General features: G+C 32.7%; 3 protein-coding genes and 1 long non-coding RNA gene across 4 annotated transcripts; 3 read left to right on the top strand and 1 right to left on the bottom strand.

Moving 5' to 3' along the window:
• The first annotated feature begins 705 nt into the window (after positions 1 to 705).
• On the top strand, positions 706 to 5,370 carry LOC123658175 (T-complex protein 1 subunit theta). Its single transcript, XM_045593615.1, has 6 exons — positions 706 to 881; positions 1,266 to 1,823; positions 1,935 to 2,309; positions 3,480 to 3,706; positions 3,929 to 4,124; positions 4,973 to 5,370. Exons 1-6 carry the CDS (start codon positions 822 to 824, stop codon positions 5,192 to 5,194), a joined length of 1,638 nt encoding a protein of 545 aa, XP_045449571.1. The 5' UTR covers positions 706 to 821; the 3' UTR covers positions 5,195 to 5,370.
• Positions 5,371 to 8,415: 3,045 nt separating this feature from the next.
• LOC123658364 (c-Myc-binding protein) lies at positions 8,416 to 9,253 on the top strand. Its single transcript, XM_045593794.1, has 2 exons — positions 8,416 to 8,664; positions 8,828 to 9,253. The coding sequence occupies exons 1-2, from the start codon at positions 8,650 to 8,652 to the stop codon at positions 9,074 to 9,076; spliced, it is 264 nt and encodes an 87-aa protein (XP_045449750.1). The 5' UTR covers positions 8,416 to 8,649; the 3' UTR covers positions 9,077 to 9,253.
• Positions 9,254 to 10,319: 1,066 nt separating this feature from the next.
• Positions 10,320 to 13,016, bottom strand: LOC123658418 (ATP synthase subunit O, mitochondrial). Its single transcript, XM_045593843.1, has 4 exons — positions 12,864 to 13,016; positions 12,535 to 12,789; positions 11,969 to 12,160; positions 10,320 to 10,567 (listed from the first exon to the last, which is right to left on the bottom strand). Exons 1-4 carry the CDS (start codon positions 12,888 to 12,890, stop codon positions 10,412 to 10,414), a joined length of 630 nt encoding a protein of 209 aa, XP_045449799.1. The 5' UTR covers positions 12,891 to 13,016; the 3' UTR covers positions 10,320 to 10,411.
• A 681-nt stretch (positions 13,017 to 13,697) lies between these two features.
• Positions 13,698 to 14,091, top strand: LOC123658695. Its single transcript, XR_006743919.1, has 2 exons — positions 13,698 to 13,767; positions 14,036 to 14,091. It is a non-coding gene; the product is annotated as an uncharacterized LOC123658695 (long non-coding RNA).
• The last annotated feature ends 966 nt before the right edge of the window (positions 14,092 to 15,057 follow it).

The following is a 15,057-nucleotide window of genomic DNA, read 5'->3' as shown; positions in this document are numbered from 1 at the left end:
ACACTTTTTAGAGCATAGTGTACCTCGTTTTATACGTGTAGCTTATGGGCTGATTACACAAAGAAAAGATACAGTGACCTCCGTGTCCTCTACAATAATGCATTCAGGATACTGTTAGGCTACCCCGATGCTGCAGCGCCTTAGGCATGTTTGCAGACGCAAGAACCGACTGCTTCAACACCACCATGCGTAAGCGATGCGCATCTTTTGTGCGTATAGTAAGGGGCAGCCAAAACAGTCTGCTGAAGATGATCGCGAAGCGTTTTGACTGCTTTTACCTCCGGCATTGCTGCGATAGACACCTTGCGATACAAATGCCGGAGCAAAAGCTTTTAAATATTAATTATTATTTTTATTCATATTTGACATTGTGTAATTGTAATTAGTTGTTTTAGTTTTAATATAATGAAATTATTGTTAAAATTATTTCTTTGTATTTGGTATTATTTATTATTAATGTGATTTTATTATTGTATTTTTCAAATTGTCGTGACATTCATTCATTTTTTAGATTTATTTGTTTAAGTATAATTGTTTTATGGGTCAATTGTTACCTGAAATAAAGAAATTATTATTATTTTATTATTATAACTTGTTTCTTTATTTTTTTTGTATATTGCAAGATTGCCTAAATTTATAAATACATTCTCTTTGGTCTATTCCCAATTTCCCATTAAATATATCTATGTTGTCTACACTAATTTTCTATACTCTTTGGTCTACACTCGATCATCATTCTTAGATTTCTTTGTACGAAAGAATTAATATTTAGTAATTTTGATAAAATAAACGTATCAGTTTATTAAAACAGTATTAATACAATGGCTTTACATATACCAAAAGCACCGGGTGTACCCCAAATGTTAAAAGATGGGGCGCGGGTGAGTTTAAATTATGATAACCAAAAATTTGACTATTGTCATGTGGAGTCGGTGTCCGTATGAATTTTTATTAGAATAAATCTTTTTAAGTATTGTGTGTAGTAATTTCTTATAAGCATTCTAATATTAAACGTGATGAAATATTTTAATTAAAATAAAAAAATACTCTAATGCATTATATATTTCATACAATTTCGTGATTAATAATCTTTTGATGAATGAATAAAGCAGCTTTTTTGAATAAATGAAGAGTTATTTTCTGTTTTAAATCTCATTCATGAAGTCTCATTTTAACTACTGGAATACCTACTATGTATGGTATACATATATATTATTTAAAGTTTTAAATACTTTAGACTTTTTAAGTAATAAATGTTATTACAGATGTATTCTGGATTAGAGGAAGCTGTTTACCGTAACATAAATGCATGCAAACAGTTTGCCCAAAGTGTCCGTTCTGCTTACGGTCCTAATGGCATGAACAAGATGATTATTAATCACATTGAAAAGCAATTTGTGACTAGTGATGCTGGAACTATCATCAGAGAGTTAGATGTAGAACATCCTGCTGCAAAACTTATGGTTTTGGCTAGTCAAATGCAAGATGCAGAAGTTGGAGATGGTACAAACTTTGTTATTGTACTATCTGGAGCCTTGCTAGAGGCTGCAGAGGAGTTACTGAGACTAGGAGTAACTACAAGTGAAATCGCAGAAGGGTATGAGAAGGCACTCGATAAGTGCCTAGAAATACTTCCTCAACTTATTTGCCATGAAATCAAAGATTGTAAAAATATGGAAGCTGTTATCAATGGTATTAAACCGGCCATAATGTCTAAACAATATGGTAATGAAGACTTCATAGCAGGTCTTGTAGCTAAGGCCTGTGTTGCAATTCTTCCTGAGAAAACCACATTCAATGTTGATAATGTCAGAATATGCAAGGTGAGTATTTTTGAAGTTTACTTATTCACTTCTAGCCATGCTTTATTTTTCATATAAATATTAAAATAAAAATTCTTTATACAAAATTATAAACAAAACAATTATTTTTAGATCATAGGAGCTGGGCTTCTCCAGTCAGAAATGCTTTCAGGAATGGTATTTAAGCGGGAGGTTGAAGGTGACATCTCAAGTGCATCAAAAGCTAAAATCGTGATTTACTCCTGCCCCGTGGATATTACTCAAACTGAAACTAAAGGCACAGTTCTCATCAAAACAGCTGATGAACTGCTTAATTTCAGTAAGGGAGAGGAATCTCTATTGGAAAAACAAATTAAAGACATTGCTGATGCAGGTGTAAAAGTTGTTGTAGCCGGAGCCAAGTTTGGCGACATGGCTCTTCATTTCCTAAATAAATATGGTGTTATGGCTGTACGTCTCAATTCTAAGTTTGATCTGCGTCGTCTTGCTAAAACTGTTAATGCAACTGTAAGTATAATGTTTTCAAGAATATTTACTTATTGGCAATGGCCATACTAACTTATACTTTTTCTTGTTTTAAAACTCCAATGTATTAAAAAAAAAAAAAAACAACTATATATGTGATAGAAATTATAAATTTGAAGTTTTGTGACTGGATTTTGATGACATTAGGTTTACTAACATGTTCTTGTAAGTCATAGAATAATGATTTTCAATAAAGAATCTACCTCAATAATCTGGCTACCTAATCTATACTCTATGCAAATAAATAAAATTGAAGTGTCTGTTGGAAATATTAAAATAACTGCTTTTTACTAAATGCATATTGTTGGATCAATTTTGACGGAACTTTCATTGGCAAATAACTGATGTAACAAGGAGTAACTAAGGCCACTTTTATTATAGAAATTTATTTATTTTAACCGACTTCTAAAAAGGGAGAAGTTACTAATGATGAAGAAGATTGTGTACATTAAATATATATATACCCACTGGTGCGACATCTATTGCGCACAAATTAGAGAAAACTGACATATCCTACATTATACTATCAAAGTGATGGAGTATATATACAAGAACCCGACAACAACCATTGGGGCAGTAGCCCACCAGACACAATAACCGTCTGGTCGGAGGATCCTCCCTTTGCAATGGTTGATGAGGAATTCAACACCATGTTCCTCACACCCCCATCCACATCATCAATGCTACTAATACTAGCCATACAGGGCTAGTTGTCAAAAAAAGGCACCGTATTTATATAGGCAGAGTAAAAACAAGAACAATTTAGTGATATATCTTAACAAAATAAAGTTTTTATGTCTTTTGACAAAAATATAAAAACACGTCACCTACTGCTTGGACGCGACAGATTATTGAGAAATAACCTGTCGTGTCCAAACAGTATACAGTCCACTGCTGGACATAGGCCTCCACAAGTTTACGCCAAAAATAACGTGAACTCATGTGTTTTGCCCATAGTCACCACGCTGGGCAGGCGGGTTGGTGACCGCAGTACTGGCTTTGTCGCACCGAAGACGCTGCTGCCCATCTTCGGCCTGTGTATTTCAAAGCCAGCAGTTGGATGGATATCCCGCCGGTCGGCTTTTTAAGTTCCAAGGTGGTAGTGAAAGGCACATATTACTATTATTTAAACCTACTAATGTTATATTTTAGGTACTGCCAAGATTAACCACACCCACAGCTGAAGAATTAGGTTATTGTGATACAGTAAGAGTCGATGAAGTGGGAGACACAAGAGTAGTTGTGTTTAGCATGGATAGCAGTGAGTCCCGTATTTCAACTATTGTTATCAGAGGATCCACTGACAACTATATGGACGACATTGAAAGAGCCATTGACGATGGTGTAAACACATTCAAAAGTATTGCTAGGGATGGAAGGTAAACTAAGATTCCTTTTATCTACACAAAATAGTTTAGCACTAGATAATTAATTATTTTTACTGAAAAATAAATAATTTGGTTGAATTGAAAAAAAAATTACTTTTCTAAATTGATAATGATTACTAAATATTTGCTGTCAATACATGCAATTTAGATTATAAAATTAATACATTTAGTGTATGAGACTGAAAAAATTACATTAAATCTTGCCTTTTATAGGTTCTTGCCTGGCGCAGGAGCCACAGAAATAGAACTAGCTCAGCAGCTTCTTACATATGCTGATACTTTACCTGGATTAGAACAGTATGCTGTAAGGAAATTTGCTCTGGCACTTGAGAACATTCCTCGTGCTTTAGCTGAGAATTCTGGCGCGAATGCCACAGAAGTTGTTAACAACATCTATAAAGCACACACGGTAATGATATTAACTTTAGATTAATGATAAATAAATTAATATATGTCTCACACTAAACTCCCCCCACTAGGATTTACTTAGTTGGGGTTCTGGCAACACAAGCACAAATGCTAAGACCATGGCAAACATGTAAATGACTAATACAAATGTGTTCTGTGTGCAGGAATCCAACCCACAAGAGCCGCGTCATCATTACGTATATAATGACATTAAAATTATACTTATTTGGGCCTTCTTCTAGAAGGACTATATCGTCAGCAAACCTTAAATGGCTTAGACAAATATATATAAAATTAAACAAAATATCTACGCTTTTAAATTTTTGGTTCAACAATATTTGTTAAAATTATTTATATTTTTAACCGACTTCAAAAAAAAGAGGAGGCTACTCAATTCGACCGTATATATATATATTATGTATGTTTGGGGATAACTCCGTCGTTTATGAACCGATTTTGATAATTCTTGTTTCGTTGGAAAGGAGATATCCCTAGTTTGGTACCATGATAAGGAAACCAGGATCTGATGATGGGATCCCAGAGAAATAGAGGGAAACTCTCGAAAAGCCGCATAACTTTTTACTGGGTGTACCGATTTTGATGATTTTTAATTTAATCGAAAGCCGGTGTTTATCATGTGGTCACATTTAAATTTCATCGAGATCTGATTACAACTTTTGGAGTAATCTTTGATAATGCGTATTTACTCGACAATTTTTTTGTCTACCAACGTTGTATTACTTGTTGATATAATTGAGGGCGGTTTTTCTTCGTTTGCCTGCAAACACAATTATACAATACTAAATAAATTTTATATTTACAATATTTTGATATCATATTTTCTTTTAGGAGAACAACAAATTAGCAGGATATGACATTAACTCAGAAAATAATGGTGTATGTGATGCAAAAGAAAAAGGAATATTTGATGCATATGTTTTGAAATACTGGGGCCTTAAATATGCGGTTGGTGCTGCAACTACTATTTTAAAAGTTGATCAAATCATTATGGCTAAGAGAGCTGGAGGACCAAAACCTAAAGCAAAGGCTGGAAGTGATGATGAGTCTTAGTAACTTAAAATTGCTTTAATCAGAAATAGTGCTCGCTAGAATAGAGGTTTACTTATAAATTTTAATTTAACTTCACTATCTCCTAACTCTATAATTTGTTTAACGCTTGAAAAATGAAATACTTATTTGGTATTGTATTGTTTATTAACATTAAACAATAAAATATATAATAATTTTATAAGGTTTTTATTTAAAAGACATTTCAACAAAAATGCAAAACCTGCAGAATTATATCACATTTGTCCCTAAAAACAATACTATAAAATTATATAAACCCTGTTGAGCTGTTTTTGTGTGCCGGTATTGTGTTGGTAAGGTATAAGCTATAAAAATATAAGTTACATGCTCTTATTTATATATATTGTTGCATAAATTTTTCTGTGTGAAATAGAAATTTAAAAAAAGATAATACAAGAATACGAAAATGATTTTATTTTAATGTAAAATTGTTTTTGCTCGCAAACGAAAAAAAAACCGACTTCAATTGCCTCGACAAATAATACAACATAAGTAGACGAAAAAAATTAACAAACGCACTAGTCTTCACTACGATTTTCGAAGGTTTCCCTCGATTTCTCTGGGATTCCAACATCAGATCCTGGTTTCCTTATGATGGTACCATACGGGATATCTCGTTTCCAACAAAAAGAAGAATTATCAAAATTAGTTCATAAAAGACGAAGTTATCTCCGAAAATATATAAAAAAATATATAATGTAAGTATATACGGTTGAATTTAGTAACTTCTACCTTTTTTGAAGTCGGTTAAAAAAACTTGTAAGTAGTTTTGACTTTTCAGTTTAGACACATATAACTCAAAATCAATGTCAATTTTTGATATATTGTTTTAATACTATTAAATTTAAAAATTTGCAGACACATTTAAGCTCATAAGTAAGGTAAATACTTTTTCTATAACTTCCGAAAGTACGACACCTACCAAAGCAGTAGGTGTCGTGTTTTTGTATACCTCTCAAAAGACATAAAAACTTTATTTTGTTAAAATATATCACTAAATTGTTCTTGTTTTTAACCTGCCTCTATAAATACGGTGCCGCTTTTTTGAGAACTAGCCCTGTATGGCTATCACTAGTATTAGTAGCATTCATGATTAGTGGGTATATATATTTAATGTACACAATCTTCTTCATCATTTCATCCTAATACAGTCCACTGCTGGACAGAGGTCTCCACAAGTTCGTGCCAAAAATGGCGTGAACTCATGTGTTTTGCCCACACCAGGTAGGCGGGTTCGTGACCGCAGGGCTGGCTTTGTCGCACCGAAGACGCTGCTTCCCGTCTTCGACCTGTGTATTTCAAAGCCATCAGTTGGATGTTTATACCGCCATCGGTCGGCTTTTTAAGTTCCAAGGTGGTAGTGGAACTGTGTTATTCCTTAGTCGCCTCTTACGACATCCACGGGAAGAGAAGGGGTAACTATATTCTTGCTGCCGTAAACACACAGCAAACCAAGAATGGGTATGTTGAAATTAAACCCCTTTTTTTTTCAAAAATTATGTTTTTGTACCAAAATCTGACTTTGTAACCGATACGTTCTCTTCAACTTATCCGCAATATGTTTGTGGTTGTATAAGCTACTTTATGAATTGATAAGGAAAACTATAGACTTGAAATTGAAACAACCGCTTTGGTGTAGTGGTACGTGTGCCGTGTCGGCGCCAGCACAGCCGGTGGGATACGGTTTTGATTCCAGCTCGAGACGGTTTTGTTTTTATTTACAAATATTTCTTTCGGGTTTGGATGTCTGTCCCAGTGGGACTCTCCACCGTGCCTCGAAGAGGACGTTCAGCTGCCGGGCCTAGTTGTTTTCATATACACCTGATAGCAATCGTTACTCATATATCCACCAACCTGCAGTGGAGCAGCGTGGTGGATTAAGTTTAGACTCTTCTCCTACATAGAGAAGGAAGTTTATGCCCAGCAGTCTGATATTACAGTCTGAAACGTGATAGACTTGATAGCCCTTTTCTTGTGCTATAAGAAATTTAAAAATCTATCTCTCTTTTTGTAATTAAATAATAACCAACATTTTATCTAGGATATATACTTACGTCACATTCACTATGAGAGTGAAACACAATAGGTTCTTAAGTGAGTTACAATAGGGTTAATACCAAAGTCCTAGGACAGGATCTCGTAAAAGCCATGCTCAACAGTGAGAGAACGTGGCAGGCGGTGGTCTCCTTCTGCGAAGACGTAATGACGCAGAAGGAGGCCGTGGAGCGGGCCAGGGAGAATGACATCTCCCCTGACCCACTCCGGCGCAGACGTACGGGGGCAAGGAAGAGACGGTTTGCCCACCTCCTCTCCCCCTCGTAATAGTGGGGTCGCAAAATTTATTCGATCGTAATAACAACTATTCCCAGAGGCCAGCACATTGATCTTAAACAATGAACTTTCAGAGGAAACAGAGATTTCTCAAGAAAACTTTGACCCAAATGTTAAATGAGTTTTGTTTCTAGTGGACTAAACTACAACTCATAAATGAAGGTTGCCCCCCCCCCCTCCCGCAACTGCGTGAACCCCGCTGCGTTGAGTTTGTATTTCTTCAAACTTATCTCAAAAACTATTATTAAATTTAAAATTTCAAACATTGTAAGCATTTCAGTTACTATATAATCCTAAAGTAAGGACATATTTAATATAAAAAATTCGTTTTTTCAACTCGCCTTAACTCAAAAGTACGCAGAATTAAGTAAAAAGTATCTTCGAATGAAAAACTCAGAATCACTTGTTTTCTAACATATTATGTGATAGATATCTCGACAACTCTTAAGAATTTCGAAAAATTAACAGAAACGTAATTTCTTTCATACAAAAAAGAGTAATTATTTTTTTTTACCAAGAAATAGTCGTGGTAGGATAATATTATTTTTTTTTTTGTCTTATTTGTTATCCAAATATTAACCATCAGTAATTGTCTCTCTCTCTAGCATCAATGTCCATATTTTATTAAATCGGGACCACTGTGCGCCGTGGCGAGGTGGCGAATGCTAGCACGACCACATCTATGCGACCACATCTCGCTGCACCCAGGCGGACGACTGCTCACACGTGGTGTTTTTAAAATAAAATAAAATATATTTTTTTTGTATTGATTTTTAATTTTGTTGTTGATAGTATTTAGCATCAGCATTGCACCCCGTGCATAACCGGGGCAGGTCGCTAGTAAAATAATTATAATATTGTAACTGTAAAGCTGCCTTAAGCAGGGCTTGTTAGTCATAAGCTTGTCGATAGTATAAATCAAGTATAAATATTGTTATTATCTGTGAGTTAATCTATACTTTGTGACAAGCTATTTCAAACAAAATATTCGATTCAGTGTTTGAATTTTATCACTTGAATATTTAATAATATTTTTGAATAATCGTGGGACATTTTAAATTTTTATTGTTTGTTTATTACAAGGCATAAGAACAAACTTTACAAACATGTCTTCGTATAAAGTAAGTAATGCAATATAAGTTTTTTATCACAATAAATAAACTGTTTATAAAGATAATTGTATTCTATCTTAAAAAATAATTTAACTATAAAAATATTTAAAAGATAATAATGGATTAAAGTTCCATACGAAGTATTTCATACACTCATTTATTACATCTTCAGCCTATTGATTCAAAACGAGAAGAATTTAGACGGTATTTAGAACGTGCAGGAGTAATGGATGCTCTTACAAAAGTCCTTGTAAGTCTTTACGAGGAACCAGATAAACCAGAAGATGCGTTAGAGTATGTGCGTAAACACCTTGGCACAGACGGTGGAGAGGATGAGTTAGAGGTTGCCCGCGCCCGTATTGCAGAGCTCGAAGCAGAAAATGCACTGCTTAAAGGAGAAACAGCTCCAACGGAAGGATAGTCTTATTTTAGTATTAATCATATTATTAATTTACTTGATCTCAATGTGACATGATCTCACCCTTGTTGATTCTAAAGAAATGTAACTTAGTTATATATCTGAGACTAATATTTTTGTTATACTTAAAAGATGTTTAATTTCATGTGCAAGTGCACAAATAAATTTTTTGACTAATAATTTCCTTGTATTATTTCATCTTGTCATTCAATTCATGAAATCATATTAACAATTTTATCTAGTGTCACCATTTATTGTATTCTAATTGATTGAATTTAACTTTTATTGAAATATACTTTCTATGAATTATCAAAAAAGTATAAAAGAACTAGATCCTTCATTTTAATATATATTCTTTATTGCACTTTAAAAACAAGTATAAACTATTTTTACAAAGAATTTTGACAAAGGTGAACTTATCTATTTATTCTTATATTTTCTTTATTTAATTAAGGAGTTCGATCATGAAGTGATCATGTCACCCCTATAGGAGCTTCTATACAATTAATCTCTAAAATAATCTATTTATTACAAATATCAACATCTTAATCCTATTAATACTAATTTATATAGCATCCTTGCCAATTCTTATAATTTTGAATAGATCTCTATCAGTCTACCCATGGTGGTGAGAAACGATGTTACAACAGGACACAGTAGTGCGAGAGTAAAAAAGTAATAAAACAAACAAAAAGGTTAGTAAATGGCTTGGCTCTCCAAATTCTGGCACAAACTTGCACAGAAGAAAAAAACACAAAAACTGGCTGTGCAGTGTTTTCTTGGCACCTGACCTATAACAAACAAAAGACCTTTTCTCTTCATTAGGTATATCTTCATTGGAATCCTATTTGATTCCGTGCAGAAGTCAAACCTTTCTACATGTTTCCACACAATTCAGGCCAAGGACAAGAGTCGTACTTCAATAAACACACTAGAAGCCTTCCACATAAATGTTTTTAATGTGAAGAACTCCATACTCATTTGCTTTTTGGGGTTGATTATAATTATTTGCAATTTTACACTCACTGTATTTTTCATGTGTCAAGCAACCATTATTCTTTTTTCTTTATTATTCTTCTTAGTAACTAGCAATAATGTACGTGTGTAATGAGCAATATATATATATATATATATATATATATATATATATATATATATATATATTGCTCATATGAAAACAAGAGTAATTTTTTAACAAATAGAATTAAACATATTAAATAGGTAAAAATAAACAATGACACACAAATTTGATCTTCACTTATATTTGTAAACAATATGGAACATGACTAATTTTAACATAAATAGATCCGCTACAGAATATCCCCATATTTATGTAAATTAAACAGCAGCACTGATGAGTTCAGTGTATTTCTTCACTTTGCTGGCAATGCTCATGTCCACATATTTGTCCCCAATTGACACAACCATACCGCCAATGAGAGATGGGTCCACTTTGGAAGTAAGGTGTAGCGTTTCACTGCCTTTCAGGAATTTCTAAAAATAAAGAAGAGAATTTATTAGTTTTCACCTAAACATTATTTATGAAAATAATATGATGACTATTGTATGAATGGAATCAAATCAATATACATATATTGGCAAAAAAAGATTATTAAAAACATGAATCAACTTTAAATAAATTCAACCAGTAATTTGACACTTAGGATTTAGAAAATACAATATTTTTTTTTTATGAAATGATACTATAAAATAATTTAAGACCGAAAAACATCTAAAATTTTCAGTACCAATGGCTTCTATTTGTAAAATTATCGCTATAAACATTTTGTTAAATCAAAGCTAATTAAATATATAATCAAATTGACATAGTGGGCACTAATAAATTAGTGTATACTTGAGTACCTTTTATCGTGTATTTTAAACTGATTTGAAGATGATTGTTTGTAATGATTGTCTTATCAAAAATATTGTTAAAGTATGTATATTAAATTTATATACTTGATTTTATTTTAATTTTCTGGACAAAAATCTAGCATGTAACAGAATAAGAGTATATTGCAAAAAATGGTACTGGTCTACTTTTTCGTGATGCTGCTATGGTAAATCTTTGGATTCTAATGAACAAAAGAGAGCCTGAATGTAGCAGTTATATACTGCCTATTTAAAAAACATAAAAATCTACCAGCAGGATATGGTTGTTCTTCAACTACAAAATGTAAGTACCTGATGATATATGCCTTGATAATTTTGGACATTTGGCAGGGCCTTGCAATAGATGAGATAGATGTTGTTCAAATACATACAAAAGTATTATAAGAACTGAATTTATAAAGTGTAAAGTAGGGCTATGTATAAATTGTTTTGCTCATTTTCATACTGTCTTATACATAATAATCAACATATTGTGTCATTAATTAATTTTTTTTTTTTTTTGTATTTCAAACATGTAATAAAAACAAAAAACAACTTATTTTTAAATCATTCCTAATGCTTAATGTGTCCATATGATCACAGGCTGTAATTACAAAAGTACTTCATTATTTTTCATAGAAATTTTTAGCATATTTACATTAAATATATCCAAATGATCATGTCTAGAAAATGTTTGTAAAGTTCACACACACCCCTTCTGTTTAGAACATATTTCTTTACACATTTATTACCTGTTCTGGTCAAACTATTTAATTCTGAGTATAATGAATTTGAGTAGTTAAAGTAAAATTTTCCTCGACACAAAACCTGTCAGTGGAATATTTATGACAAAATGGCCATTGGACCGACGATCTATGTAAGATTGCCGGTGTAAGCTGGATGAGGATTGCAGAAAACCGGGATGTCTGGCGCAAGCTTGGGGAGCCCTATGTCCAGCAGTAGACAGCAATAGGCTGAACTGACGGACTGACTGAAAATAGAAAATGGAAAACACAATATTACCTTAAGAGCAGCTTCCAAACTCTGCTTTTGAGCTTGGTCCAAAGGTTTCGCAGTAATTACTTCACAAGTAACCTCTCCTCGGTGGGCAGCCATCATAATTTTGAAGGCATTGATAACAGACTCAAGTTTACCCAGGCGACCATTTTCAGCCATGAGGCCCAATAAATTGCCTGTAGTTGGAGACATGCTTGTCTGCAAATTTAAAAAATCAAATATTAAAATAATTTTCTAGTCTAAGTTTCACTTTTTGACTGCAAATTAAGTTAATTATAAAATTTGCTGATATAACAATAAAAATAAACAAACATCATAATATAATTTGTAACCTTTGCTTTGATTTTAAGTAAATTGAGGCACATATAAACGCAATTAGAAAGCATGAGAAAAGTGCAATAAAATTTTAGGACCTAAACAAGAATTATTAAAATGGGATTAGCCATTTAAATAATTCTTGTTTATTATGCAAATACTTCAAAAAAACAAGCTGTTTCTAATAGTAGCCTAAATGAACAGGTTAGTCTAGTGCGCACATTAAATTATAAAATATAACATTGTAACAAACTTACTTTAGAAGTCAAATGTTTCAAAGCCTCGACTTTTAGGTTTCTCTTAAGAGTAGGGTTGATGAGGAACTCCTTAAGTTTGGCATCGGTTTTAATAGATTGCTGGAAGTTAGTGAGCTCCTTTTCGACTGTATCCAAGCTCTTGGACTTTGAAGCAGCGGAATACAAAGCCGAAGCATATCTGCCCTCCAAACCGAACACTTGCACTGGAGCTTTGACAAGTTGAGCTGCAGCTGATGAAGTACTCAGCGAGCGTACCTGTAGTTACGTAATAAAAAGTAGAAAAACTAAAGCGAAAAACTATTTAATGTGATTATATCTCATTATTTTACCAGCATATTTGTCTTCATCATTGACATGGCGATATTTCTGCGGGTAATATGAACCAATATAAAAATCGTTAAAAAGTGAACTGCTGATCGGCCGCTAACACCATACCATGTACAGATAATAAAACAGTAGTTTGTTTTTTGACATTTGACGTTTAACTACGTGACTATTGGGCAGGGCTTGTTACCGTTACCAATTACCATTATAAAGTACCGGTAAATAGCGTTAATTTTAACAGATACCTGTTTTACCGTTAAAACTTTTAACGGTAATTCGGTAACGAAAACGTTTTTTAACGTTAAATTTTACCGTTAAATAGAATTTTAACGATACTGATAACGTTACCTCTAATATCAAGAATTAACGAAATTTTTATCGATACTTCTACGACGTTGCCGCTCCGTGCAAGTGACCTTCAACTCGACGCGCTAGGATTGATAAAAGCGGCAACAGCGCGTGTCATTGGATTATAACGCTGTAGGTACGAACATCAATGTACTTCAACCGTTTACGTACTCTTAATTCGAACATTAGGTAGGTATAATGCAGGGCTTGTTACCGTTACCAATTACCATTATAAAGTACCGGTAAATAGCGTTAATTTTAACAGATACCTGTTTTACCGTTAAAACTTTTAACGGTAATTCGGTAACGAAAACGTTTTTTAACGTTAAATTTTACCGTTAAATAGAATTTTAACGATACTGATAACGTTACCTCTAATATCAAGAATTAACGAAATTTTTATCGATACTTCTACGACGTTGCCGCTCCGTGCAAGTGACCTTCAACTCGACGCGCTAGAATTGATAAAAGCGGCAACAGCGCGTGTCATTGGATTATAACGCTGTAGGTACGAACATCAATGTACTTCAACCGTTTACGTACTCTTAATTCGAACATTAGGTAGGTATAATGTATTCCGAAATTATAATGGCGAACTCAAAAGAGTACTGTCCGAGTGACCGATTTATATCTCTCTCATTTTATTATTTAATTTTATTTCATTATTGTTGAAATTCATAAAATAATATTTTAGTATGTTATACATATAAGAAATAAAATAATATATGCGCCTATATATCAAACAAAATTTATGTTTTGCATATTATATGTGTTTCTAGATATTCATTTTGTATTTAGGTACATAATGATTCGTGGTTTTCTTTTTCAGAACTTGCAATTGTTTTTATTTTTAAATTAAACTGTATGAGACTACATAAACTAAAACAGAATTTTGTTTTATTACCTAATTATATAGTAGGTACCTGGATGAGCGAGGTTTGCTCGATATGTTAGATAAAAGTAAGAAATAAAAAGTAATCTGACTGGACACATCTGAACTCGAACCTTGGTCATTTAAATTCTGGATAGCCCGATTTCCCACCTGAGCTATTATAACCTTATAAGGGATGGCAAAATTTACCTTAGTATTGTAATGATATTGTAGCAGTTTTTCATTGCAAGAAAACAATGTTAAAACGACATTTTCTAAAAATGAATCCTTGCTAACTAGTTGGAGCCGTCAGCCAAGATTGATATTATATAGGTATATACAAAAATTGCTCGTTTAAAGATATTATTCTCTCGTTTAAAGGATTTATTTTGTATATATTTTTTAATCATTCATTAATACATATCGGATGTTACTATTTGTTAGAACACGTATAAAATATATTTAATGCCGACACTACAAACACCACGAAGACCAACTAGCTTATTTCTTCACAATCCCGCTGGAATAATTATTCTGCGATATATCAAATTACATTGCAAATAATTAATCCGGGCTAGCGAATCAGTTTCTAAAAGTAATAATTATTATCTTATACTGTGTATGAATGGATTAATTTATTTTATACGGGAAATATTGTGTTATCCATGTACCGTTTCATATTTTTGTGTACAGTACACAATAAATAACACAATATTTCTCCACAGAGCTTTGAATTTTTTATAATACAATTATTGAATAAGTTTTTGTTTATTTCATTTATTCAAAATACATATATTATCTATAATATAAAAAAGAGTCGCTGAATGTGTTGCTAAGTGCAAAACTCGAGAACGGTTGGACCGATTTCGCTAAATCTTTTTTTAAAATATTCCTTGAAGTACGAGGATGGTTCTTACGGAGAGAAAAATTCAAAAAAAAAATTTAAATTTCCTAAAAAAGTCTAAAAACAACACTTTTCT

The sequence above is a fragment of the Melitaea cinxia genome, chromosome 12, assembly GCF_905220565.1.
Source record: "Melitaea cinxia chromosome 12, ilMelCinx1.1, whole genome shotgun sequence".
Classification (NCBI taxonomy): Eukaryota; Metazoa; Arthropoda; class Insecta; order Lepidoptera; family Nymphalidae; genus Melitaea; species Melitaea cinxia.
Note: the sequence above shows the minus strand (reverse complement) of the source record. Positions and strands in the feature narration are given on the sequence as shown.